Source organism: Histoplasma capsulatum, genomic scaffold (genome assembly GCF_000149585.1).
Source record: "Histoplasma capsulatum NAm1 scaffold_4 genomic scaffold, whole genome shotgun sequence".
NCBI lineage: Eukaryota > Fungi > Ascomycota > Eurotiomycetes > Onygenales > Ajellomycetaceae > Histoplasma > Histoplasma mississippiense.
In genome coordinates this window covers 602,999-630,413 of record NW_001813979.1, presented here as the reverse complement: position 1 = coordinate 630,413, position 27,415 = coordinate 602,999, and the positions used below count along the sequence as shown (strand labels likewise).

Genomic DNA, 27,415 nt, shown 5'->3' with positions numbered 1-27,415 from the left:
GATGGATGGCTTCTCGCAACAACTTCTAAATTAACGGCTTTCCATTCAGTGTCAAACGATAGCTGATTGTTTGGTTCGCTCAGGGGCTTAGCTTCTTTGACTCTATTCATCATTCCTGGACCCTTCTAGTACCCTCCACTTTTACAATATTCAGAAAATTTACACGCTCTACCATGATGGTCACCATTTCTGGAGTGTATAAAAAGAACGCATTTTCGCACTTTTGAAGATGGCGACGGCATTGGAAATTACCAAGCTTCGTCCTCATCTTCTTCACTAGACTCGCCAGACTCCACCTTGTCGCTCTTCGTGCTTTTGCTTTTCAACTTTGCGAGCTCTAGCTTCAACTTTAAGCGCTCAATGTCATCTTCTGAGGATTCGTCGTCTTCCCCATAGTCGTAGCCTCGACCCTGCGGTAATCCAGAGTTGCGTCTGTTGATACCACGACGAGACGGTGGTGGGTTCCTCTTGGAACGGCCACCTTGCATTGACTGCTTTCCGGAAGGTGATTCGTAATTGTCCTTGCGAACTTCCTCTCGCGCGGCCAGGATCCCGTACGTGTCGTCCTCCTGGATCCCATGGATGTTACTAATATAGTCGTCAAAATGGGCGCTGGTCTGTGCTATGCGCATGAAATGCGACGCCTTGACTAATGGCCGTTTAAGCTTGGCGCTCTTTTTCCCTTCACGGAAGTCCCAATTTGCAAGAGCTAACGCGGTCTGAAAAGCATTTTTGATTTGTCGACCGTTCCAGCGGCGGGAGGGTTTATACTTATTCTCCTGCCAGTGCTTATTAGCGAAACGCCTAATCTTTTCATCTTCGACATCGATATCGCGGCCGTTCTTCATGATGTGCCCAAGATTTCTCTCCCAGATTTCTTTTGTTGAAATTTCGTCCAGTTTTGGGTAATAGAGACTCATATGAATGCGGGACCTGAAGGCTTCGTCGAATTCGCCAACGCGATTTGTTGTCAGAATGATGACCCCAGAGTAATACTCTAGAACCCGGAGGAAGACTATATAACGATTAGTGCCCATCCTGTTGCCGTCAATAAATTCCCCCATGTGGAAACATACCGGAAACAAGACTGTTGCGTATTATATCCCCTTTTTCTCTTTTCGCGAGGAAAACATCCGCCTCGTCGAGCAACAATACACACCTCCACCTGTGGGCCAAAACACAAAACGATTCGAGAGTCGCCTCTGCAGTCTGGGCAGTAGTACCAATATCTCCGCAGGTGATAGGTAACAATGGCCGTTTTAACTGGGCGGCTACACACTCAGCCGTAGATGTTTTGCCAACTCCAGGGGCGCCATGCAAAAGGATGATAAGCCCTTTGCCTTTACCCGGAACAGCGTCCATGGAAAACGGCCCGTTTGTCCCATCGGGATTGACCGATTCTTTCTTGGGCTGTTCGACCTGGTTTTTAATTAACGCTTGAAGTAGCATTCGGTGGCCCTCTGGTAGAACTAGATCCTCAAACCTCGCCCGTTGGACCTCTTCCCCCGTTGCTGGTAAATCTTCGACCTTATTGATATCAAGAGGAAGCCACTTATGATCAAGGAGACCGTATCCGTAAGCTCGATAAGGAAAAAGCATCAGATTGTCATTCGGAATGGGTTTCTGCTGTAATGTTCGGAAGCCTAGAAGGTCGGTGGTTCGGCGGAATTCATTTTGACGATCTTCTTCGAATTTGGAGTCGTCAAAGACGTCTGTAACCCAATCACCGTCCTCTTGATCAGGAAGCGGATCGAACGTCTCCCTCCTGTCCTGTGGAGTTGCTCTAGCAATGGCGCCAGACCCAAATTTCAAGCTTCTCCCAAACCGGTACACCTTTTGTTTAAAGTGCTCAACCCCCGCTGCTTGGTCTACCACTATTTCGCTATGCAACTATTATTTTATTATTATCGTGTCAATATCTGGCTTTTGCGAGTTTAAAATGTAGAAAGAGACGGTACTAACCTCGGTTTCTTTTATCATCCAATTGTTGTACCCTTTGGTGGTTTGGTTGCCCTCCTGGACTGTAGCTCCTGAGTACTTTTTATGGGTCCCGGGGACTAGTTCCGCAAAACGCCGCCCTCTTTGAATGAGCGACCGCTCTATATGTTCGCTTTCTGGCCCAGGAAGCAGCGGAAAAGGTACCAGTGATCTGATAGGCTTCGTGCCTTTGAAAGGTGGAATGGCAAATCTTTTCGATCGGGGCCCAAATTTGGTCCCATCGAAGTCGATATAGAAAGCGTCAACGATAAAACAAGTCGTGTCCATGCCGGAACATTTGATAGCGTCACGGCACTTCTCTTCGTTTTCCGAATCTGAATCCCCGATATGGTCAATTATACCAACGAAGGAAGCTTTGTAGCCGCTATCGAAGTATGCCCTTCCGCCGCTGATATTCAAAACACGATAAGCCTGACGAATGCTTTGATTTTCATCCGAACTTGAACCGAGAACGACATCTCCCGGTTTAAACAATAGCCATAGGTGCTCAAAGGCAATCTCTGTGATGTCCCCGTTGGATATTCGACGTTTAACATCAAATATATCGTGCAAATCTGTATCCATGAACTCCACAAGGCAACGAAGCTCATCCCTTTCTCGTCTCGCCCGCGTAGCTGCTGTTCTAGCGTTGTTTGTCTCCTCGACTTGGGTGACAGGAACCGGGCTTTGCTGTTCTGGTTTAGTGTCCTTTTTTTCAGCTCCTTTGCTAGTTGTATTGACATCAGGAACAGGGTTCTCCTGTGTTGTTTCTCCAAGCTTAGAAGCGGCCTGGTCGTAAGACATTTCGGCATCCTTGAGGAATTGTCTGATGTCGGATTCGTACATGACGAGGTACTTGAACGGGCGGACAAATACGTTTTGCGCGGCAGTGAAGCTCTCACCAACGAACTGACTCAATACCTCTAAGAGGTAGGTTGAGTTGATGGCAAGGCGGAATGGAATATCTAATTGTTTCGGGTCATCACTACTTGGATCAGAAGTGTTCTCGGACGGTTTCTTCTCCGCCATCCTTGATAGTTTATAACCCTGTCTCCGTAGCCGAGTTCTCGCATTGGCTTTCGAGGAAACAAGAAGGACGCTTTGCTGAAGATCAATTTTACCCTCCTTCTTGATCTTTCGCCAATCTCCTGGTGAAACCCGCTTGATAGCAATTTCTTGAAGATCCTTTTCATCCTTTGGGTCCTTCGGTTTTGGAGCTGCAATATTCTTGGTTGAATCGTCATCACTGGCGCGGATTGGGTGTTCAGTAAACGTTTCTCCAAGGAATTGGAGAATGCTCTTACCTCTTCTTTCTGGCAAGTAGTTCCTTTTGACCATCTGCCAAGGTCTCAAGTATATGCTTCAAATCGTTGTCTACTGGAGTGGATTGACACTTGTCGCAATGCGCCTCCAATTCACTTTTAGTCCTCTCGCTTTCGGGTGTAGGAGGTGCTGCAATTCCATTTCGTTCACCATCTGCATCACTGCTCGAAACGTCTGAAGACCCTTCTAGGCCGGGATGAATGGCAGCTGACATGATCAATTGAGAGTCGGAGTATAATGTCAGAAACACAAGTAGATGATTGTTTCCTTGCTTTAATTTTGCAATAAATTGTCCAGATAATTCGAGGGATTTCTGCTCAGTTTCATAAATGTGTAGCTCTTGAAGATCCGGGTGCGGGGTCAAGTTAGCAACCTCAAGCTCATGGAGCAGACCAATTTTGGGCTGCAGGTTGTTCACTGGAGCCACGACTCCTTTGTTTCTAGCGTGGGATAAACTCGGCATATTTATCCAATTCTCAATGGTGCAACCCCCGTTTGGAATTTCAGTCCAGTCTGGCATGGAGGAATGCCGTGTTGAACGTCGCCGAGCCTTGTCGAGCCTTGTTCAGCCTTGCGGACAAAACACATCCGACAAATCTGAGGCTCCGTGGGTCAAGTTCAAGATACTGACCCCTCAATCAACCCAAATCCTGAAAAAAAAAGTGACATATTGTTTCTGAAGAACGACATTGAACTCTTTACCGATATTACATTAGCCGTGGGCTCCGGACTCCAAAATGCCATCAATTAAATTTAGAACTACAGCCAGTGAAGCAAGCAATAGTACGAATAGTCATGACGCTCCTCCTTCCCGTCGACGCCTTGGTGGGCTTGCAGACTTGTATCTGCGAAAAAGACTCACCCGTGATTCGCATCCTGCTCTGAAAGCAGTAAGAGATGATGGAGAGGCGACTAGCGATATGTTACTGGTTCCCACGGCTCCAGGAACCACCTCAGACTTATCGCTCGTTCAACAACAAAGCCAAAATGGGATAAATGAGCAGATTGAATCGGATGATGAGGGTGATGTGCTGTATGCTGCACCGTTATTCCCACATATTCTGATCGCTTTTTCTGAGCTGACCTTGCATGCAGGCAAGATCTGTACATAGATGTTGAAGCAGAAAATAAACGCTTCAAAACGGCATTGGAAGAGTACGAAAGTACAACTGCCGGATCGAAATTCCAGACAGACGTCACAACAAAATCGGTACACACGTGGGAGGAAGTTCTGCAGGCGATTAAAAATGCGTCAGATGAATACAACGACGTATCTGGATTTTGGGGGCGGATAAGAAAAGGGCTCCGTAGCTTCGGAAAAAACCACAAAGCCTTTAAAGCTTGGGCGAGCATTCTGCCGTCACAATCGCATTACTTTTCTCTGCTTTGTGCAGGTTTCAAACTCATATTAGGGGTTTGTACCGCCCTCTTTTGCCCCAGAGTGTTCTCCACTAAAACTGCTAGGCCGCGGCACGCATGCACGATCTTCGAACCGACATCAGCGACGCCTTAACGGAGATTCCACTCCTCATGTCGAGCACACATAAAGCCTTAGGTATCTTCCGAAGGTCGAATGACCTGCGTCGATCCAGCGCGGCTCTCTATACCGCTACAATAGCCGCCGTACACCACATCGTTGTGTGGTATAAGGAAAAAGCATCTAGTATGTGCTCCCGATAAAGCGCACGAACCGCTGACTATTTAGGCTTACTGGCGTTTTAGAAAAATTATTCCGCAGCATCTTCAAACAAGATACCTACGATATGGAACTGAGCGATCTCCTAAAAGCCGTTAGAGACGAAGCTAAAGAGTTTGAACGGGTTGCTCAGTTATGTTCGTATGATGCGATTATGAATGCAAGGAAATTGATCATGGACCAAGGTGACGAATCGCGCAAACACCGTGAGATCGTACTGGGCTACTTTGACCAGTCGAGAAATGAGTTTCAGGATTTCCGGGATGATTTCAAACTGGCAGCTGGAGGTGTAGATCGAGAGGTCAAACTGATAAGCAATGAGGTTTCACAGCTGCGTAGAGTCCTTGCTGGGTTTCTCAGCAGCAATGCTCGAATGGATTTCAAAATACAGGATGGTTAGTTGAATATCTAGGCAGGAATTCAGCGTCCGCTCATTTAGCTAACCTTAATTTAGTCAGAGGGCCGATGCTTCCCTTGCGCAGGGCAGTGTCGGAAGCCAATCTAGTGCAAGGTACGGGATCAGGGGGAAATGATTTCAAATATACAGGAATCAAAACTCACTTACGGCCATAGATTACCTTGATGCGAAAAATGAACTGCTATCGGACTTTGACTATGAAAGCTCCGTTGTGCGCAATGACATTGATGCCAGTCTTGAAGCCATCTGGGCGTTGCCACGATGCGATCAAGATCGGGCAGTTGCAGTCATGCAATCACCGAAGCTGCATTCCTGGATAACCGAGTCCAGTTCTTCGGCTCTCCTGGTCAATTTTAATGACCCCAAGAAGACTGCGTCGACGTCTTTCATTTCCGCAAAATTAACGCATTCGATCCAGTCAGATGTCATAGATCCGCATTATCCCAGAAATATCTTTGCCTTATTTTTTCTTTGTGCAGAGCACATACGCCCAGACGACCCCGACTATGGGGTCAGCGGAATGATGCGAAATCTGATCGGTCAACTGCTCATTGCCTACCCCGATTTTGGAATGAGCGTCATCAAGCAAATCCAACGAACAGGTCAAGACGACATCCGCAGCCTCTGTCAGATTTTCCATATGATGATCGCTCAACTGCCACCGTATGCAACGGTTTTTTGCGTCCTTGACGCGATTACCGTATACGAACAGAACGGCTTGCTTCACGAAGAAGGAGAATATGCAGTCCAAGAACTCATGTCCATCGTGCAATGGACCAAAGACCATGGTTGTGATTTCAAGATTTTGTTGACGAGTGCATGGAATAGCCATGTCTTTTATAAGTATGTACCAGATCGGCAGAAAGACATCATTTGGATACCAGCGAAGGTGCCCCCGCAGGGCGGCTTTACAAGAATGAAATGGGATTCTAGTGTTGCGTCGGGTGTTGGAATGTTGGCAGGCCCACGTCGCTGACATTGGTTGGAGAATAGGAGTTTCACTTGTTTAAATGATCAAGCTGGTGAATAGCGATGCATAAAGTGAGAGATTTGCTGTAGACAATAGCACCAACCTTTCGGGCGTTCTCATCCAAATGCATTGTATAGACAAAGCTTGAGTATAGTCTAAGTTCTGATGAGATGCGGCTTAAGAAAATACGCTAGGCTTCATTAACGTGACTCACCACCCAACGAACTCCTATTTTTTCCATGAATCCCTGCAACTCTTCAACTTCAACCACCCGCCATGCCACCCAACGAAGCAATTATAGAGCAAGCGATCGCTCAATTGAATCGACAATTGATTCCTAAATATGCTGAGGTTGCAAAGGAATTCGGAATCAATCGCATTACCTTGATGCGGCGGTTCAAAGGTCAACAGGTCTCCAGAACAGAGGCAACATCAATCTACTGTCAGAATCTCACAAATACTGAAGAACAACGCCTCCTATTTCATATTAATCTGTTATCCGATCGCTACTTCCCTGTGACACCTCAAATACTGCGCAATTTTGTATTTGAGATCACCAAAATGCAAGTAGGAATCAACTGAGTGTCTCACTTTTGTGAGCGGCATAAAGCAAAGATCAAGAGCATCTATCTTCGTGCTCTGGATCAAAAGAGAAAGCAGGCAGATAATAGCTACTATTTTGAACACTTCTTTACTCTTGTAATTGCAGTTTTTTTGCTTCTTTTCGCGTGCAATTCCATGAGCTTTTTGCTGACTTCTATTGAATAGTTGCAGGAGAAGATCAAGCAGTATAATATCCTACCCCAGAACACCTACAATTTCGATGAAAAAGGCTTTCTTCTTGGCCTCCTTCGTACCCTCAAGCGAATCGTTTCTATAGAAGCTCTCAAACGGAAGCATACAATTGGAGCAGTGCAGGATGGCAGTAGAGAATTCATTTCTCTGCTTGCCGGTATTTGTGCAGATGGAACTACAATTCCACCTGCACTCATTTACCGCGGGGAATCAAGAGATATGCAAGATACGTGGCTTGAAGATTTTGATCCTAAAAAGGATCAGGCATACTTCGCTGCTTCAGAAAATGGATGGAGTAATGATGAATATGGGTTACCCTGGCTGAAACAGGTGTTTGATCCTCATACAAAGCAAAAAGCAAGAAATCATTACTGCCTGCTTATATTAGATGGCCATTCATCTCATATAAATATGGCATTCATTGATTATGCGGATCAGAATCGAATTTTGCTTGCTATTCTTCCTCCCCACTCTACACACCGTTTACAGCCGCTAGATGTTGGAATATTTGGCCCACTTGCAAAGGCATATTCAGATCAACTAGATTCCTATACACGTTCTGGCTATGGCTTTATTCGGACTACAAAGTGAGATTTTTGGCGATTATTTCGTGCTGCATGGGAAATCTCTACAACTGCGGAAAATATCAAATCTGCCTTCATGACCACTGGCATACATCCTATAGATCCTGCCCGCGTTCTCAAAAAGATTCAACCACGTCCACTTACACCCCCGGAACTGCTTCAGCAGCGTACACCTACATCTATACGAGCTTTGCAAGGCCTGATAAAGCAGGCAAGTCAACGTCACCGCCGACTTTCAGTTGATATTAAAAAAATTCTCCGCGCTGGGGAGAATATTGCTCTGGACAGAGAGGTTCTCTTAATAGAGAATAAGAATCTTCAGACTGCTCTAAATAATGAGAGAAGGCGACGCAAACGGGGTAAGCATATGGGGTTGCTTAATCCATCAAATCCCTCACTTGCTCAATTCTTTTCTCCCACAAAGGTGCAGGCCGCGAGGGAGCAAGCAGATGCTAATGAAACTGCGAAAATCAATGATCAGGCACGCAAGGAGGATATGAAGCTTCAACGAGCGATTCTTCGTGAGCAAAAGCAGGCAGAGCTCATGGAGCGGAAGGAACAACGTGAGAAGGAACGTTTAGAAGCTGCTCAACGCCGTGAAGAGGCCAAAGCTGCAGCTGCAGCTAAACATTGTATAGAGAAGCAACGGCGAGATGAACAGAAGCTTCAACTGCAAAAAGAGAAGGAAGAACATGCTGCTAAACATCATGAAGCACAGTTGGCAAAGAAGGCACTCGCGGAGGCCTCAAAGAGGCCTACAAGAAGATCAACTGTGGGCTCAAAACACCGTAGAAGCTCTATACAACCTTCTAAAAGCGGTAATAAGTGCCGCACGCAGGCCCCCCCAGTGGAATCAAATGATATTCCTTCTCTGAAACCTTCTACGCCGCGATCCGATTCAACCGTTTCAAAACCACGAGTTTCACGTTCCGGGCAGATTATTAGGCCAAGCAATCATTCTCTGAATTAATCATATATATTTATATGATGTATTCTACATATAGTTTTAATCTTTAATAAATAATATTAATATCTTCTTGCATTGTTGTGCTACAGTTGAAAATTAACGGCTCTATAGAGCGCTTTTTGGAGTTCGTTGGGTGGATGAGTTCGTTGGGTGGTGAGTCACGTTAGGCAAGTTGCTCGGCTAGCGCGACCTTGTATCTTTCCGCGGAATTATGTAAGAAGAGTACATCGGCAATCTCCCACCAAAGCTAGCCCCGCGCCTAACTGACATCCTCCCACCTGGATTTCCTCGCACCGCAGCTCTACCCGACTGGTCTTCGCCATGTCCGCCACCGCTGTTTTCGAGCGCCGGAACAAGCAGATCCAAGATGCCATCGACGGACAGAATCTCAAACAGGCCTTGCAGCTCTGTGAAAAGCGACTAAAGAAGGGCGAGGATTCGCATTTCCTGAGGGTTAGTTTGGATATAGTATCTTTCAAGTTCATTGGTCTTGTTAAAAACACTAATACAATGTGACTATATATGTTTATATGTGATATACATAGGCGTGGAAAGCGTATATTCTTTTCAGCCATGTAGATGACGTTCATCGGCGGCGGGGCATTTCGGAGACCCTCGAGCTCTGCCGCATCGAACCCCCTGTTTCCGATATAGAAGCGCTGAATATTCTGTATACCACTCTTAAGGGCCTTGATGAGCATGTGGAAACGACGCGCGCGATATGGGAGAGGGCAGCAAAGGCGAAGCCACAAGCGCTAGATATTCAATTGAGATGGTTTAATCTAGCGTTGGAGAAGGGCGACTGGAAAACTGCACAAAAGGTCCGGAAAAAAAAAACACAATTCTCATACGCTGGGCCCCAAAGCTATCCTCTCTTCGAGTTTATTCATGTGAATCAATTATTATATATATTCGTCTATGTGTTGGAGGAACCAAACTGACATGACCCATCCCTAGGCAGCTATGAGCTTGCAAAACAACTTCCCCAAAGAGCGCAAATACTACTTCTGGGCCACATTCATGTGCTACCTCATCGCCATCGACCCTGCGAATTCAGAAATGGACCGCAAACTCTTTGGCACGCTTGCTTACCGTATGATATTAAAAGCTGCCTCGAATGTGCCAACTGACCCGGTATGAATAAACCACTCTGGATACCTGACCTCCTTTCTTCTCGAGTATAAACCTGCGAGGCTCATTCGTTTTCTTCCTTTATAGAAAGAGTTATTAAGCCCATCAAGAGCAATTCAAACCTCTGAAGAATTCTTCCTATTGATCAAGATTTTTGAAACACAAGGGCAGCACGAAGAAATTGTTTCTTTCCTTAACAGCAAGCACTTAGGCATAGAGTCCCGCATTTGCCAGAATGATTGGTCATTTGTTCGTGCGAAAATTGCAGGTCTCGAGAATGCAGAATTGTGGGAAGAAGCGCTGTCATATACACGGGAACTGCTTGCCCTTCCGGCTGACCTTGCAAATGGTACAAGAACAGCGGCAGCCCAAGAGAAAGATGATTGGCAAGTTTGGGGCCTCCTTCTCGTGGCCACTAAGAAATTGGATAATAAAGAGTACGTGCTGATCGTCCACATGAGACTTTGTTACTCACAAAATGCTGACAACAAATTTTATTTTTTGAAGTATATCACGGGAAACCCAGGAATTTATCGCTGCTTACATTAAAAGGCAACCGAAATCACGGAATGCCCAGTTAGCAGCCCTTGACTTGACAGAGCAGCTGATTGCGATCAAAGAACTATCTCCGGGAGACCTTCTCGCTAAATGCAGAGAGTATTTTGACAGCAATTGCACTAAGCTCTACTGCTTCCGCGACCTGTGCAAATATCTGATTAAACTTGATCGGTCGATGCAAGACGAATTTCAATTTCATGTTTCTCAGAAGGTTATTGCAGATCAGAGTGTGGATGATCAGAAAGAGGTGAGGACAGAATGTCCTTCCTTTTCGGCTTTCTTCTAACACCACACTAAGCCGGTTTATATTATAGGTTTCCGACCCTTCCAAAGGCGTTGCGACTATCAATGCTCTAAAATATGAATACTGTTTCCAGTTGTCATTCGAGGGTGACAAAAAGCTCTCAGTGCAGAAGGTCGAAAATTTCGTGTCTCGGTGCCTTGGTATTTACCGAAATACCGATAGATCTAACCAGCACTCAGCTCCATCTACCATCGAGAGCCAGCCAAGTGACGATCTCTGTCTTCTAGCGGTCATGGCCTTAATTAGATTCCACCAAACAAATATTGGGTCTAAGCGTGATGCTCCTCATCCTGCATTAATCCAAGCCGCTGCACTGATAGAGAATTTGCTTCTCAAGTCACCCCATAACTATGAACCTCTACTCCTTTTAGTTCGGATATACCTCCTCCTGGGCGCGGGCTCCTTGGCTCTAAAGTCGTTCCATAGATTGTCGCTGAAGCAGATGCAATATGAAACGGTAGCACATAATCTCTTTACCCGCCTCGCATCGACACACCCCCATACTGCTCCACCGTACGAAGGATTAGAGGTTAAGGATTACGATCCTCAAAGTGCCATGAGGCATGCGTTGAGCTTTTATCGAAATTCTGAAACTGCGACTAAGTATTCGAGAAACGTTGGCCTAGAACATGGAAGCTATGTTAATGTGGCTGGAAGCATTGATCTCCAAAAGAGCCTTAAAAATAGCATCTGTAGAAGAATGTGGGCATTGGAAACCCGGAGGATTGGGCGACTGGTTGGTGGCGATTCGGTGGGACAATATGATCATATTGGTAAGGTTCAAAATCTATATAATATTTTCCTTCCAAGAACATACCACAAAAACTAACAATATATATATCATATTTAGTCTCCGACATTGACCCAGTTGTTGACAAGCGCAACTTCGACGGCTTTCCGAACTGTGAGCTTCCTGGCAAACCCAGCTTTGAAGAACATATCCGGCTCGGACCCAAGCCAGGGGTATGTTCGTTTTAATCAACATTTTTCCTTGGTTTACTAGTCAATGGAACTAATACCTGGCTGAAAATGAATAATAGGCCCAAGCAGTAAAAGCAATGACCATAACCGACGTCCTATTCGATTTCCTAATAAAACATAGCACCACCAAAAAGACGACATCATCTTCAACATCAACACTGTCAAATATTGATCTATCGCGTTACCTTGACCCCGACCTTGATATCCCTCTCTCAGAAACGGAACTCACTGCCGCTGAAATAGAAAATACAAACATCCACCTCACCCTCCTGAAAGCCATCGCATCCCTAGCCAGCATCGACACCAAACAATCCTCTCCACCAACACCCATAACGACTCACCTTGTTACCCTTGAATCATTCCTAACCGAAAAGCTAACCATGCTATCCTCCACACCCATATCCACTTCCATCCTTCCAACAACCATACCCCTCGCCTCTGTTATCAAGCAACAACCCGCCACGACTCCGTCTTCCATCGCCCCTTCCTGGCTCTATCTCCACACTACAATCTCCCTCCTCGAAACCTTAAAAGCTACCAACTTATTCCTCACCTTCCTCTCCCCACAATCATCAACAACAACAGGAAAAGCCGATCTCCCAGCCACAAAATCAAAAAAGCCCAAAGTCAACCCCCTCCCAACAAAGGAAACTGTCGAAAACCTGCACAACCTCGTTGAGCAGCTCGTCGACGTTATCCGCCGGAACACGCGCTTTTTGAAGATGCAAATTGCCGAGTCTGGAATGTGGGGGAGTTGGTAGAGTGGGTAAAGGGGGGAGTATGGCTTTGAGAACGACGGATGTAACAGTGGTGGTGATGGTGGCGATAACGACGATAGAGATGCGGTGGGGGAGGCGGAGGCAGAGTCAGTGGGCACAGTGAGGAGGGAGATTGAGGAGTTAATGGATACGGCGTCGTTGGAGTTGTTTTGCGCGTCATTGATGGAGAGTTGGGATGAGTCGCTTGACGGGGTGTTAGGTTTGTGTGCGGCGGTGTGAATGTATACTCTTTCTTTCTTTCTTTCCTTGCCCCTCCATTTTCATTTTCATTTTCTCTCTTTCTTTTTTTTTCGTGATTGATTGCTTGTCCTTGAGAGTGGCCAGCAAATTTTTGGTAGTTTCTGACGAATCCAGCCTTTTCTCTCGCAACGTAAGTTGGTTTGTTTTGACACAGATAACTTAACTATATACTTACAAATTATATAATTGTCAGACTTACCAATGGTGGTTGGGAGGAATACCACGGAATGAAATTGAGAACTTGAAAAATAAGTTTCATTGGCATTTATAGAAGAATACCGGAGAGGTTCGTGGGGCATTCATTTTATTTATTCAATCATTCGTTATTACTAGTTTGAGGTACTACTACTACAATTTCCTGCTGGTTAAACCCGCCTGGGTAATATCGTCCCCAGAAACACCCATTTCTATAGGGTAAGTAACTGATAAAATTGAATTCCGTCCTGAAGCCCCCCGGGTTGTGTCCTGTACGTATGCAGCCTGTTTTTTGTGCCAATATATGGGCGAGCCATTCCTGCCCCTGATTGCCCATGTGGGGGAGAGAGAGAATGAATAAGCTCAGCTCCTCAAACTGCGTCTATTCCTTTCAATACACCCACCCCCTCCCTCCCCTCCCCAACTATTTTCGGCACTGTCATATCATATCATCAATGGAATGGGTGTGTGCATCGCTCACATCTCCCCCGCCTTGTTCTCGTTGCACGGACAAGAGCCAAAACTTACGAACAGAGTGTGGAAAAGTGATTAGTAACTTTGTTTTTATAGAACGAGGTTTGAAAAATCATGACCAATCGGGATCCCATTTATCAGAATTTATCGAAGGTGCAGATAAAAACGAAAAAAAATGAAAAAAAAAAAATGAAATGAATGAAATGAAAAGATAAAAAGAAAAGAAAAGCAAAGAAAATAGTAGAGAAAACACACGCCGGGCTTGGAAACCCGCTCTAAACAACCACCTCCCCGCTTTCATCTCCTTCTCCTCATTTTTCTTCTTCCTCTAATTCGTGAGACCTAAAAAAAAACACAAAAACCGAACCCATCGTCTAATCTTGTCGTCCCTTTAGCAATCGCTTCGTGACTTTGTCCTTTTCTATGATGTAAACGTGAGCGCCCCAACCTGACAGGGCGTCTCGATCGACGGCATTAAGCAGGGCTTGCGAGATGGTCTCGAACAGGTCGTCAGGTCCCTAGTTCAACGGATGGTTAGTCAACGGCAGTATTTCCCCCCACGCAGCTATGAGAGAAATATATATATAGAATAAAGATGGATGGATGGATGGATGGATAGATAGATAAAGACACAGATAAGAAACGTACGAGATCCGGCTCCCACAGCCCCTCACACGTCCCGAACAGCTGGTCACTCGCCGTGCCGCTGACGATAAAATCCTTCGCGAAATCGATGCAGCCAATGCTGTCAAAACCGCATATGAACGGCTTGCCCGTCGTGCTGTTTATGCCCGCCAGCACGGGGCTGACGAAGTAGGGGCCGAAGCGCTTCTCGTACAGACTCGAGCTGATCAGGTTGGCCAGGGTCTGTGGCGAGATCTGCCGCTCTTCGCGCAGCCGGTACATGTTGACTTTGTAGCGGAGTAGGTCAGAGACGCTGGAGACGTCCGTGGCGAGCCCTGTTAGGCCGAGATAGGTCGAGGGGGCGTAGTTGAAGATCTTGGGGAAGTTGTTGGAGACGGTGAGGGCTTGTAGGCCTAGACGGAGGTCACAGGCAATGGCGACGCAGTCCTTGCCGACCATGGCGACGCAGGCACCGCCATCTATTGTTGTAGAGGGTGGTTAGGAGGGTAGGCTGTTTTGGGTGGGGGGTTTGATTTGGAGGGGGAATGGGGGAGTGTGTATATACTTATGTCGAAGGGTGAGGCCTATGTAGAGTGTTAGACGGCAGAATGGGTATTGTTGGTTGGATGTAGATAGAATGGAGGGTCGCTTACCATGATGTGAGCGATCGGCAATTGAATATATGGGAGAAAAGTGGCCGCGCAGATGTAGCAGGGAGGGGTTTTATAGCAGTGGTGGTGGGTGTTTTGACTTCTTGAGACCTAATAGCTGTGATGAAGCTCTCTCGCTCTCGGTCTTCTCCAGGTTGCTGGATAAACGCGCGGTGAGCTAGGTTAGTCAGCCGCAAGCCGAGAACTGATTGGATGGGGCGTGCTTACACTGGAAATTTAAGTGGAAATCTCGATACCGGAGACCCTTATAATGCCGCCCTGCCTAGAAGCCGTTCTGGGGGCTTGACACCTAAGCCCCCAGCTAAACTTTAGGCATCAAGCCCCTATTAGCCCCTGAGCCTGTTTGTAAACAAGCTTACCAGATAACTTTCTGCCCCAGATATCTGCTCGAGTTGCCAGAGGTCGACGCCGACCAGATAGATGTCTCCGTGTTGAACCACCTGAATGCAAGCGCCGAACATTTCAGTACAGAATAGCTGGCCCCCCAGGTGCCACGGCAATGCGGCCTTCCATTCTTTTATCATCTCAAGCCAGTCTGCGACGCACTCTCTTGAGCTGCTCAAGTCCCCTTCATGCACAACATGCCCAGCTCCAGCCTTCCTGCTTCACACTGCCATTATTTCCTAACAGCTACCTGTACACAACCATGTCCTCCAACATGTCTTCTCCCCTCAAATTTGCTGACACTGGCTTCGATATTGTTGACACTTCTAAAAAATTTGAAGAGGAGACCCTCCCGGACTATCACCCTGCAGACTATTATCCAGCTCGGATTGGGCAGGTGTTGGCAGATAGATATCAGATTGTTCGGGAAACTGGGCTATGGCGTAGCCTCAACTGTCTGGCTTAGCCGTGATATTCAGTATATCATTGCTTTTTCACTAGAGAACAAATCTAAATAATGTAGCATGACTGACTCACGCCCCAGAGAGTCCAGATATGTGTCCTTGAAGATATCTACTGCTGGGTATTCAACACAAAATAATGAAATCGACATCTACAAACAGCTAGAGTCTGCTGCCTTGGAAACCGACCACGTTGGAAAAACTCTCTATCGGCAATTATATGGCTCCTTTGACATCACTGCACCTCATGGTACCACCCATACATGCCTTGTCCAACAGCCTCTTGGACTGAGTATGGATCAATATCTTGATCTCCGCCACCCCGGACTTCTATCAACAGACCTTCTCAAACCTATGCTACCAAGTCTTTTAATTGCCTTGGACTTTGTGCATATAGCAGGTGTTGTTCTTCATACAGGTATGGCATTGATCAACTCATGGCACAATCATTGACTTGATGAACAGTTATGCTAATGAAGAAGATATGATAAGATATTCAGAGCAAGAATATACTTTTCCCAGTCAAAGATGATGCCATTTTTAGAAATTTTGAAGAAACTGAATTGAAAGAGCCAGCACCACGGAAGATTCTGAGTGATAATCATATCATATATGACCCGGCGCATTCCTTTAACCCCAACAGATTTTGGAGATGCCAGGTTGATAAGCAAGACCCAGCCAGGGGAGTTCATCATGCCTCATCATTATAGAGCACCGGAGGCCATTCTTAACATGGAATGGAATGACAAGGTTGATATTTGGAACATTGCAGTACTCGTGAGTGAATGCCTTATTGGTCTAAACATAAAATCCACTGGCTAAAATTGGTAACATTCCTTAGCTCTGGGACCTCGTGTCACCTGGCCATCTTTTCGGTGTGCGCGAATTGTAGAGGACGGAATTCAGGAGGTCATTCGTATTGCAGAGATGATTGCCATTATGGGACCCCCGCCGAAAGAGTACCTTGAGAGGAGTGAAGGCTGCAAGGTATTCTGGGATGAAAATGCTATGTTACCTTCATTCGACTCAACAAGCTCGGCATTTGCTTTGTTCTACTTATGTTGACGACTGCCGCTTTGTGATCCCTGGTTTAGGGAAATGGAAAAACCTTACTCCCATCCCAGACATAACACTCGAAAGCCTTGCCATAGATGTACAAGGTGAGGACAAGGAGGGCTTCTTAAGCTTCTTGCGTAAAATTCTGCGTTGGGTACCTGAGGAACGGCCGACAGCCGGAGAGCTTGTGTATGATGAATGAGTCCTAAAAGGCTTGGGCAAGAAGAAATGGATGAAGTTGCGAATGCTTAGCTCACCTGTTAATGGACGACTGGGTCCGACGAGGCCAGGATTGTTGATGGCATCAGTGCTAACTACGGGTCGATCCCGAACGGAAGTGAGTCGTCATCTACCGAAGGGCAAAAACAATGGAAGTATCATAAGACATTTATTCAATGCAAAGATGAGACGGGAACAAGTTGAATCAATACAGGAACAGGTTTTGGCTAAAATATAAACCACACCTTCTTGGAGCGGTTCCTCAAGGATGGTCTCCCACGCCATTTGTTTTTTCTCACGAACAATGGACAATACCTGTCGGCATGATTTCGAGCTGTTCGTCTATGTGCTTATCTGGCAATGTGCTCGTCACGGCCGGGAAAAATTAAATGCGCTACAGAGGGGCGGCCCAAAGACAGCAGGCTGAGGCAATGGTATACCGGAACTATAAGAAAATTGCATGTTAAATATATAGAAGATACCCCCGTACAGAGTGAGAGTATTATAAATACTCTTCTTTAAAAACTCAGCTCATATCTTTATTCTTCTCTAGAGCATTTTCTAACTTTTTTTTTTTACTTTTTAATCAATAATTCTTAGAGTATGCTATAGATTTATTTTCTCTCTTAATTAAACTGTCTGAGTATTTAATAATATAAAATACTTTATAGTCTTTTCTTATTTCTCTCTTCCAATGAGTTGTCTATTTATTTAATCATTATAAATCACGCTCTTACAGTTTCAGCATTGTATCCAGGTTCAACCCATCTATGAAACTATATGGATGTATATATCCGCTAGCAGCTACCCCAAGGGGCCAGAGTGTATCATTCTGATATAATCTCACCCCTACATTCTACTGTTTTGATATTTGATCCTTCTATCTGAATCCCTTCCGATATAACACTGTATTATCTTACATGACTCTATCCTCGACCCGCCGCTTACAAAAACTACAACATCATATTCAAGTAGCAAAAAAAGGTAATACAGAGTGTGAAGAATACACTCAATTTCAGGTCATCTCACTTGACAGATCAATTGCACAAGATACTCCAAGGCAGTTTCATACAGAGGGAACTCAATGCCATGAGAGAGAGTGTGTGTGTGAGATTGAGGGTTATCGGTGGAAGGAGGAGGAAGCAGGGGTCAAGCAGAGTGAGAGCGCTCCAATGAACAACGCCAGATGCAACACAACATGAGGTTGATGAAATATATAAATGTCTCACGAAATAATACAGCTACTCAGGAGGATATAGATAAATTCATCATCGTAGATTAACTACGTGGCGTTGGGATATTAATTTTTTGAAGTCCAAATTATCCATATTTTTATCGTTACCAGCCCGGGCAACAGGTACTCAACCACCTTGTAGGATAAACATCCCGTCCCCGCCAGCCGAAGCGTGTCCGGGAGTCCAGCTGAACCGGGTTCGAACTGTTCTTGACATGGTTGCGTGGTGGCGCAGGGTTTCATCCCCATCCCGGATGTCCACAGCTGAGGAATAGAACCAAGTGCAGTGTACGACGAAGACATGCACTATTTATCCCGCAGCGATATTTGTCGAGCGATGGGCGATCCTCGTCCGGAGTTTCTTGTTCTCAAAATAATTCAGGTTCTTCTCTGAGGCATGATGAATGCCTCAAGATCGCTCATGTTTAAGCTTATCGTGTTGAGCCGTTTTCACAAGTATACGCAGTTGAGTTCTGTGTAGTTACTAGTTAGTATAATGGATACTGAGAATATACGCCGCTACTTACATTGCATGACAGGACATCCGAGAGCTCTATGCCCTGGTCGTCTCGATAGCGCTCGTTCAGCATCACCATGGCCCTGAGCACTGCTGTTATATATAGAAGGGTTCTCTCTTTCTCTCAAAGTCCTAAGGCCGTTGATTAATTCCTTTATTAGCTATGATAAGCGCTTGTATCCCCTCTCTCCAATCAATTTTGGCAGCGCCCTGATTCGCCGAACTGTGGTGTATTTCCTGATGGCTCAACCCCACAGGACCACTAGTAAGGATATCCTTCTCTATTATCTCGTTCATCGTAGTTATAACTAGCTAGCTAGTTAATGTACTGTACATACTGTACATAACGCCTATCTAGTTGATCCCAGAAACCTTCAGCTCTTTGATATCGGGGACTTAATACGCGAGGGAGTCAGCACAAAGCGCTCATCAAGCTAGATAGGAACAAGACCATGTATATAAGTTCTGGGAACATGCACGGCAGGACGTAACACGCAATGTGCTATTAATTCCGTTTATTTGTTTGATGGACGCTGTGCTTCCACTCAGGATTTCTATATACATATGACCGTACCAAGACAAAACCACCGCAGCTCAAAGTGACCGCATCAACGGCATCTTCCAGGTCCTTCCGATAGCAGCAAAAGCTCTACTCTATCCCCGGATAGTAAAATTGCACTTCAAAACATGGCCAACAACGATTCTCCTCCCATGTACACGGACACTCCTTTGGCCGTCATCCCCACGCCAAAGTTCGAAACAGGCAACGTGCGTATCTGCACCTATTTCCCTTCTCAGCTCGCCCATGGTCAGCGGGACAGGAATCTCGTTGCTGACCGACCAATCCTGTAGGAAGACCCGTTCACCATCGAGGCTTCCCACATGGCTCTCAGCCACAACGCATTCATCCGCGGCTTCAACAGCATCTATCAACAAGCCTCTCGCCTCCGGGAGCCCAGGGACAAGTCAGACTTCGTCGACTACTGCCAGGCGTGGATCGAATGCGTCAAGACCCACCACCACTATGAGGAGACGGACCTGTTTCCCAACATCAACAAGGCGGCCGGCACGACTGGTTTGATGGAGGATGCGGTGCATGAGCACGAGCTTTTTTACGGCGGGATGGACCGGATGAAGGCCTATCTCGATGAAACGGGTGCGGAGTTCTCCGCCGCAGAGCTGATTTCCATCATGGACTCGTTCAAGGAGCCGCTGCACAGTCATCTCAAGGCTGAGCCGCCCGCCATCGTCGATTTGGCGAGGTACAGCACGGAGCAGAACCCAATAGATATCATGGCCATAGCCGCCGCTGCTGGTAAGACACTGCTTCTGCGCACAAAGCCCTTCCCCGCTTTCGTGTGTGAGTTTGTATCGATTGTATCACAGGATTTCAATTAACCATTGTCACTGGATTCCGATGCGTTTCTCTAGGCAAAAAGCAAATCGGCTTTAGCTTCTTCCTAAACACCGTGCCCGTCTTCTTCCTGAACATGGAAACGGCCACCTTCGAAGGCGGCATGTGGCACGGCGTTTTTCCTCCTCTGAAAGGATTTGCGAGAACTCTCGTGAACAACGTCGTGCCCATGTGGCACTCTGGCAGATGGCGTTTTGCCAGCTGCACGCCCGACGGAGAATATAAGCAGCTGGCTGTTTAGATTAAATCATCTTCGGAGTTAGAGTTGTTTTTGGTTGTATCTGGGCTTATTATTCTTTTGTTGCTATGTAACTAGCTAGTGTCGCGATACCCAAATCATGAATGAAGGGGATTTTTGTTGGTCCTTGGAGATGGGTGTAACTGTATAACGTCGAGATGAATATTTCCCAGCCTGGTCAAGGAGACAGGTACAGTGCATGTAAATACTTCGTTAAGACAGTGGTCCCTCGATTTGATGCCAATTCTTGAAGTATGAAAAAGGACACGCACCCAGATTCTCTGAGTATTTAATCGATCTCGAAACATAAAATCATCGCCAGGAACTTTCGTCCATTATTTAGTCGCGGCTTGGCGTATCTTCTATTTATCCCACTCTCAAACCGCGGCGCCGAGATCGATGTCGTCGTCTGCCTCCGTATTTCCAACCTCAAGACGACCCTCCTCATCCTCCGTTCCTCAGCATGGCCTCGCACGTTGTTGTGATAGACTCCACTGCTCGAAAGGCTACGGTCAAGGTCACTCCTACAAAACATCTCACTGAGGTTCTTTCGGAAGCATGCTCCAAGCTTGGCCTTGATGCCCGCCAATATGGACTCAAGTAAGTGCTAGTGCTGCCCTACCCGGCGGTGCCGCATGTCTTATATCAATATGTATCCTCGGTTCCTTATTTACCGTTGACCCGTGCCTTTTTCTGAAAGGCATCAGAAGAAACAGATCGATCTCTCGCTCTCTATACGACTATCCGGGCTAAGCTCCGGTGCCAGGCTTGAGCTTGTCCAGCTTTCGCGCTCCCCCTCCGTCGTCTCCGTTGCCTTACAGCTTCCCGAATCAGAGGCCCGAGGTGCCCCAAACGGCCGTTTAACCGATAAGTTCCCCAGTAATACCACGTTGTGGCATGTTTTACGGAAATTTGAAGCTGGGGTGGCGGGGAATGGAACCACGAGAAACCTGACGGCTAGAGGGGTGCCGTCGACGGCAACTGGTGCGGGGCGGTTGTTTTATGAGTCTCCTGTCATCCAAGTTGTCGGGAGGGAGCTATCGTCGTTTGGGGACCTACAGAGGACTCTTGGGCAGCTGGGGTTCAATAGCGGAAGTACTCTCCTCAGATTAAACTTCCGGGCGACGGATAAGCCGCTCGAAGAAGCCATGATGGAAATCGCGGAGTACTTCAAGTCCACAGAAGAAGAGGAGGATACAAGTAATGTGAACGCTGCCGAAAGCTCAGAACGCGAACATCTCGTTCCGTCAGCCTCAGAACGGGCAATGCCAGAATCATCCGCTACATCGACCCCATCCGATATTACAGATCCCACCCCCGAGCATCAAGACATCCCAGAACAGCAACAAAATACGGAAAACTCCACCCAAACCCCTCCTCCTGTGACCACTGTATCATCAAGGCCTACCACCGTTTACGCCCCACCCTCGAGCGCAGTACCACAATCCGCGCAAACCCCATTCAACGAGCACGACTACGTCCCTACCGTCGACCAAGCAAAAGCTCACCAACTTCACCTCAGCCGCACCACCCGCCCCAACCGCCTCCCCACCGACGCAGAACTGGCGGCACAAGCATCCGCCCAGGAAACCAAGCTTGCCAGCATCGTCGATGTCGAAGTCAAGATCCGCTTCCCCGATCAAAGCCAGGTAGTCTCCAAGTTCACCAGGGAAGATACGGCGCAGGGTCTGTACGCGTTTGTCAGAAGTTGTCTGGATAGTTCTATATCGGGCGAGAAATTCTCGTTGTCATGCTTCGCTGCTGCTGGCGGGGCCGGGGACGCGGCCTCCCCACTCACTACCCCCCTACACACCCACCATTCCCTATCATCAAACCTGACAAATAAAAAAGGCCAGTCCGTCATCCCGGACGTGGCTGAGAAATTACTCATTCGCGATTTGCGCATGAGTGGCCGCGTGCTGGTGAATTTCTCCTGGGCGGACGATGTCTCGTCGCGGGCGAAGAGCGCGTCGACACGGGTGCAGATACTCCGCCCCGAACTGAGGCAGGTGGCTAGCCAGATCAAGGTGCAGGAGGTGGCTGCTGCTCTTCCAGCTCGTGATGAGAAGGGGAATAAGTCGTTGCTGCAGAGGCTGGGCGGCGGTGATGGGGATCAGGGGCGTGCGGACGCGAGGAAAAGGGGTGGCGGGGTGCCGAAGTGGCTCAAGTTACCCGGGAAGAAGTAGGGAGGAGACATTTTGTTCATTTTGTTCATTTTGTTCATAGAGTTTATCTTTGTTTCGCTTTTGCTCTGGTGAGCTTAGATGTCAATGAAGCTTGATGATAATGAAATATGAGACTTTGTCTTTTTTTAATGGTTGATAAAAATACGATGCATTTCGTTAGCTGGTGTATTGGTGGGCCTTCCATCGCATTTTTCGCTTTCTATCGTTCATGATACATATCCGTGTTTCGTTTTCGTTTTCTTTCTTTCTCCCCCCTCTCCCTCCCCCCCCGTTTGATGGTATATAGGATGCTTCTCTACCATAGAAGAAGAACAGGGGAAGAAAATGGAGGTGGTTTTTTGTAAATATCATCGTGACTCCATTAACAAAGTCTCTGATAGTTAGCTACTGTGCCCTTCCCTGACTGGGTTCTCTTTCTTGCCCTCATTTCCCAGTTTCAAGGGGATAACTGCTTGTTCCTCATGTCCTTTGCGCCATCCTGAGCCTCATCTTTCCGGCGAGCAACGGGGGGGGGATGAGTGAGGAGAGAACCAACAGCCGTATCTAAGTAGCACAACATAGAAGATGCAGGTGAAGATACAGGTGGGTAGGGAAAATATCGATGAGCAAAAATCAAAGGTCAGGGTGGTGGGATATGTACGGTATTATGCTCTTTGTTGTTTGTTTGTTTGTTTGGTTTTTTTTTTTTTTTTTTTTTTTTTTTTTTTTTTTTTTGTTTCTTGATATTTCATTTCCATTAATTGAAAAAGATGCACACATGATGGGGGAAAAAAAAAACAAGTTTAAATGGTAATCCATGACACCAAACCCTTTACTTCGAAGAGTAACAACATCCAGCAACAGTCCCGTTTCCCAATTTCCTCACCCACAAGAGCCACAGGACTTTCTAATTTTGCCCTCCTTCGATATAAGAACATCTAGTGGCCGGCTCTCTTGGCCTCGGCAATGACTCCTTGCATTTCGTCGACCTTTCTCTTGGCACGACCAAAGGTTCCGAGCTAGATTAGATGAAAGATTTTGAGTTAGTAGGTAGTTCTTTCTCGAGAATGAGTATGTGCGTGCGCTTCATGACGCTGTGCCATGCCCCTATCGGTTTCCAATTTCCGATTTCCGCGAGTTTTGAATATAGCCTGTCCCCCTTGAATTGAGAAAAATATGTGCGTTCGAGGTGGTCATCATATTGCAGATTTGTCACAAGGCATCCATGCAGATCTGGGGCTTCGAATTTTGGTGGTTGGAGGCTGGTATTATCAAAAATGGTGATCCATCTCGATCATTTCCTCTTCGCTCTCCTTTTCATTTCACGTTCCACTCTTCGCTCCTCAAACAGTCGTTTTATCTCAACTACTCGCTCCGCCTCTTGAACCCGACGAAGGCTACGGCTTGACTGGAAAAATGCAAATAAATAAAATGGGTACTCACCCGTTTCTTCGCGAGCTTCCGGGCCCGCTTGTCCTGGGCGTTTCTCAACAGTTCAACGACGCGGCGCTCATATGGGGCAAGGCCGGCGACCTCCTTCACGATATCACGGACGAACTTGATGCGGCGGGAGAGGTGGCCTTTTGTCCGCGAGATGCGTGTCTTGGTTGTGTTGGCGGTGGTTTTCTAAACAGGGTGTAACAAAATCCCAACTGGTTAGCTTTTTGCTCGTGTGCTCATCCATAAGCGTCCTGATGTTTCGATTTTTCTATCTTCTTTTTTCCTGTCCATAAGTCCATAATATATTGAAAGCAAGAAAAAAAAAAAAAAAACGCGGGAATTGGGCAGTAAATGAAAACTTTTACAGCCCAACGCCATTAAGCGGATAGCAATTCTCATTCTGGAGGATGAAAAGGGGAGGCGCGTGTGTTCAAAGAGCAGTAGCTTTGTTGCCGGGAGAGACGGTTTGAAGGGTGTGAATTCCAACATACATGGCCTTTGTTCAAGCCGACGGCAATGCCGGAGCGTTCCTTCGCCATCTCGATCGTTGATGACAGGGTGATGGGGGTGGGTGGTGCGGAGGATTGTCGTCGTTGTCGCTGTCGTTTTCTTGGTTGAAATGCATTCCTTGGATGAGGCTCAAAGTACAGTGCGAAGCGAGAAAAGCGGGTTTAGGGTTTAGGGCTGTAGCCCTACCGTGTTCCAAAACGGGTTTGGACGAGTTGAAACCTCAAAAAAAGAATAACAGACCGTACTACGGAGTAGGATATTTCATATCAAACAACAACCATATGTTCCTTTTCCCGAATTATGCAGGCAGATATTTGGATGCGTCTTGGTATCCATTTTCTAGAACTTCGCCATGGACAGATTCAAACCTTTCTCGGCCAAAAGCTATGTGTTAACATCCAGATAACCAGCGATAGTATAGTATTACGTGTGAAACACCCTGTGCATGATAGACCTGAATTTGGGGGATACCGCCAGTTTCTTCTTCTCATTGTGGATGCGCTTAGTTGGGCATCGTTCGCCAGCTTTATGATCAACAGTTCGACCCCTCGTTGACAGATTTGCAGACATCGCGGAATTTTACAAAATCATCAAACCACGGAAAAGAGAATCTCCTTTCGACGTAGTAGATTTCCAGTACGTTGGCGGCATTGACATCATCCCACCGTTTTCGACGCAGTCAGCTAGCTCTTGAGGTTTTCGCATTCTTATGACATTCTTGTTTTCACCAGTACTTAAACGATGTTGTGCGCCAGGAGACTCATATCCGCCATACACAACAGTGAATGAATGAGTGTTTACTTATTTCTATTCCCCGCAAGGATCCGGGGTGCGGGTTGAGAATGTATCCAATTGTCATCTCGACTCCTATAGTTACCAGTGGAAGATACATCCAAACAGCGGAAGTTTCTCTCAACGTTGTAATTTCGTTAGCGGGGCGGCCAACTCACAATCACCAGCCCTTGTTGTGAAAGCTGTCTGGCGATACTACGGGAGGGCATTTTTGAATTCTTTAAGGAGAAGTACTAACTACCTATCTCGGAGTTCATTTTCCTTACCCGCATCCCAGTACATGTATGCTATGACGAGGGTAGGCAAATGTGGATGACGGTGGAAGGGATCATTAATAATTTTCTATTGCAGTTAACTAGTTATTTGTTATTTTCATATAATCGGATATTCACATAGTTCGGAGGTGGTGATACTTTAATCTCATAGTTTGATATAAGCTAAAAGCTTTGTATTATGAGGCGTGGCTCTTTTTTTTTTTTTTTTTTTTTGTTGGCCAAATCCTTATAGAAGTGATTAGACTTGACAAAAGTGAAAAGTGATGCTCCCTGGCAAAACGAGCCAAGCGGATAATCGTGCGGTATGATATCTTCATTGACTACGGAGTTCTAGTAGTGAAGCACGGCGCTCAAGACACCAAGCCCAAGAATCTGGTCAGCCATAAGAACAAGACAGGAATGAAATCGAATTTGTTCTTGCTGGGTGAACCTGGAGCACATATATACATATTCTGAAACCAATCCCCACCACATTCACCGAGACGGAATTATCGACGCAGGACATCGAAACCCGATAACGAGACGCAAGCCAAGCCGAGCAATCGGGAGTCGAGAATATCAGACAGGGCTACGATCCCGGTCGGCGGGAAGATGGCGAAAATTCAGAACAAAAAATATCTTACTCCGTACACATTCGCCTACTGATGGATTGAAACCCGGCATGAACATGGAGGTGGGCTGTTTTGAGTACGAAGGCCTGGACCTGGACCCTCATACAAAGAGGGATCAGGTAACACGCTTCTTCTGTGCCCCACACTAACCGCCTTGAAAGTAGAAAGAAAACGGTCCCATAGCTCTCCCGCTCTCCCGCTTTCCCAATTGCTAAGATGGGACTCGGTTCTGCGCGCTAAGGGAGCTGAATTGGCAGTCCTCCTCATTATTTCTCCTTTGAAACTGGGGCCATGCAGCTAAGGGGCCACTTATACAGCTGTTGTCTTATTGATGGTAGCATCAAAGATTGACCAAGGGCCTCGGAAATATGCATGTATAGGAGATGACACCGCATGGGAAGTGCGAAGGTACGTGCCGACTGCAGAACCAACATACATGCAAATGAAAGCTGAAAGTTAGCTGCGGCCTGTGAAAAAAGGTCCAACAACGCACGTTGGCGCAGCTGTATAGATGGTTTATTCCAGTTCTCTGCGTCATTCGATGTAAAGTAGAGGGAATTGAGGGACCAAATTGTGCAATCTGTCTATATATATATATATATATATATATGTATGTATACGGAGTATACTTCTATAGGCATACACATAAACTGATAAATGTGAAGAACAAAGGACAAACAGAGTTCGGGTGATTTTTCGAGCAAATACTGGCATGCAACCATGCATGATGGAACACTCTGGCTGCTGACGCTCGGGGAGTTAAGAAGCGACAAAGAGAGGATGAAGACAGGATGAGCAGATAGCAGATGGAGAGTCGAGAATGTAGTGTATATGTACAGTACATGCTTTTCATCGGAGATACTGGGGTAACTCGAGATTCGCCCGATCGTTCTAGGTTGGGTGGACCAGTAGGAGTATTTTCCGTGGTATCTGTGAAGGAGTGCTTTTCCGAGGCCACTTGGTGTAAGTCTAATTTTAAACATGCAAAAGCTCGTCGGATCAATTCTCTCCCTTCCCGTATCGTGCTTCATGGTTTATGAAAATGAACAATATTAGTAGTAGTGTCTCCTGGGGCCCGGAGAGAAACCCACTCAGGGATTTTCTGCATCGCTCTTGATGGATGGATCACTCATTTCACTGCTTTTGGCGAAGTGCAGGTAGGGCTTGTATCCCTCTCCCGCTCTAGCCTGCCTGCATTTACCGTTTGCACCCGCCTCGGTCATTGGACGTAGCGTTTCACGCTGAATTCGTAATTTGTTCTCCTACTTCTCATGTATGAGGAGTTCTCCATCATCCGCTGCTTGTCACTTACTATTGAACAAGCAAACAGTAAAAAGGACAACACTGGGAGTTTTGGGGTTCAAAAAAATGAAGGTTTTTTTTTTTTTTTTTTTTGTGTGTGTGTGTGTAGA

General features: G+C 46.4%; 10 protein-coding genes across 10 annotated transcripts; 6 read left to right on the top strand and 4 right to left on the bottom strand.

The window, feature by feature from the left end:
• Positions 1–248: 248 nt before the first annotated feature.
• Positions 249–3,514, bottom strand: HCAG_04194 (predicted protein; the record flags this gene model as incomplete). Its single annotated transcript, XM_001540304.1, has 4 exons — positions 249–1,015; positions 1,077–1,890; positions 1,963–3,223; positions 3,282–3,514. The coding sequence occupies 4 exons, from the start codon at positions 3,512–3,514 to the stop codon at positions 249–251; spliced, it is 3,075 nt and encodes a 1,024-aa protein (XP_001540354.1).
• A 523-nt stretch (positions 3,515–4,037) lies between these two features.
• On the top strand, positions 4,038–6,390 carry HCAG_04193 (predicted protein; the record flags this gene model as incomplete). The annotated part of the gene is made up of 5 exons (XM_001540303.1): positions 4,038–4,333; positions 4,396–4,551; positions 5,039–5,391; positions 5,451–5,507; positions 5,570–6,390. 5 exons carry the CDS (start codon positions 4,038–4,040, stop codon positions 6,388–6,390), a joined length of 1,683 nt encoding a protein of 560 aa, XP_001540353.1.
• A 1,449-nt stretch (positions 6,391–7,839) lies between these two features.
• HCAG_04192 (predicted protein) lies at positions 7,840–8,555 on the top strand (the record flags this gene model as incomplete). Its single annotated transcript, XM_001540302.1, has 2 exons — positions 7,840–8,395; positions 8,482–8,555. The coding sequence occupies 2 exons, from the start codon at positions 7,840–7,842 to the stop codon at positions 8,553–8,555; spliced, it is 630 nt and encodes a 209-aa protein (XP_001540352.1).
• A 496-nt stretch (positions 8,556–9,051) lies between these two features.
• HCAG_04191 (conserved hypothetical protein) lies at positions 9,052–12,994 on the top strand (the record flags this gene model as incomplete). Its single annotated transcript, XM_001540301.1, has 11 exons — positions 9,052–9,183; positions 9,276–9,551; positions 9,688–9,864; positions 9,949–10,298; positions 10,369–10,666; positions 10,734–11,496; positions 11,574–11,686; positions 11,764–12,461; positions 12,513–12,682; positions 12,822–12,853; positions 12,917–12,994. 11 exons carry the CDS (start codon positions 9,052–9,054, stop codon positions 12,992–12,994), a joined length of 3,087 nt encoding a protein of 1,028 aa, XP_001540351.1.
• A 772-nt stretch (positions 12,995–13,766) lies between these two features.
• HCAG_04190 (proteasome component PUP3) lies at positions 13,767–14,475 on the bottom strand (the record flags this gene model as incomplete). Its single annotated transcript, XM_001540300.1, has 2 exons — positions 13,767–13,910; positions 14,041–14,475. 2 exons carry the CDS (start codon positions 14,473–14,475, stop codon positions 13,767–13,769), a joined length of 579 nt encoding a protein of 192 aa, XP_001540350.1.
• Positions 14,476–16,225: 1,750 nt separating this feature from the next.
• HCAG_04189 (predicted protein) lies at positions 16,226–17,011 on the top strand (the record flags this gene model as incomplete). Its single annotated transcript, XM_001540299.1, has 4 exons — positions 16,226–16,309; positions 16,374–16,407; positions 16,627–16,777; positions 16,927–17,011. 4 exons carry the CDS (start codon positions 16,226–16,228, stop codon positions 17,009–17,011), a joined length of 354 nt encoding a protein of 117 aa, XP_001540349.1.
• Positions 17,012–17,485: 474 nt separating this feature from the next.
• HCAG_04188 (predicted protein) lies at positions 17,486–18,575 on the bottom strand (the record flags this gene model as incomplete). The annotated part of the gene is made up of 5 exons (XM_001540298.1): positions 17,486–17,510; positions 17,545–17,583; positions 17,728–17,760; positions 18,191–18,347; positions 18,569–18,575. The coding sequence occupies 5 exons, from the start codon at positions 18,573–18,575 to the stop codon at positions 17,486–17,488; spliced, it is 261 nt and encodes an 86-aa protein (XP_001540348.1).
• A 670-nt stretch (positions 18,576–19,245) lies between these two features.
• HCAG_04187 (predicted protein) lies at positions 19,246–20,213 on the top strand (the record flags this gene model as incomplete). Its single annotated transcript, XM_001540297.1, has 3 exons — positions 19,246–19,326; positions 19,411–19,873; positions 19,990–20,213. The coding sequence occupies 3 exons, from the start codon at positions 19,246–19,248 to the stop codon at positions 20,211–20,213; spliced, it is 768 nt and encodes a 255-aa protein (XP_001540347.1).
• Positions 20,214–20,673: 460 nt separating this feature from the next.
• HCAG_04186 (predicted protein) lies at positions 20,674–22,396 on the top strand (the record flags this gene model as incomplete). The annotated part of the gene is made up of 3 exons (XM_001540296.1): positions 20,674–20,810; positions 20,911–21,896; positions 22,062–22,396. The coding sequence occupies 3 exons, from the start codon at positions 20,674–20,676 to the stop codon at positions 22,394–22,396; spliced, it is 1,458 nt and encodes a 485-aa protein (XP_001540346.1).
• A 917-nt stretch (positions 22,397–23,313) lies between these two features.
• On the bottom strand, positions 23,314–24,354 carry HCAG_04185 (60S ribosomal protein L36; the record flags this gene model as incomplete). Its single annotated transcript, XM_001540295.1, has 3 exons — positions 23,314–23,394; positions 23,819–24,001; positions 24,307–24,354. The coding sequence occupies 3 exons, from the start codon at positions 24,352–24,354 to the stop codon at positions 23,314–23,316; spliced, it is 312 nt and encodes a 103-aa protein (XP_001540345.1).
• Positions 24,355–27,415: the final 3,061 nt, after the last annotated feature.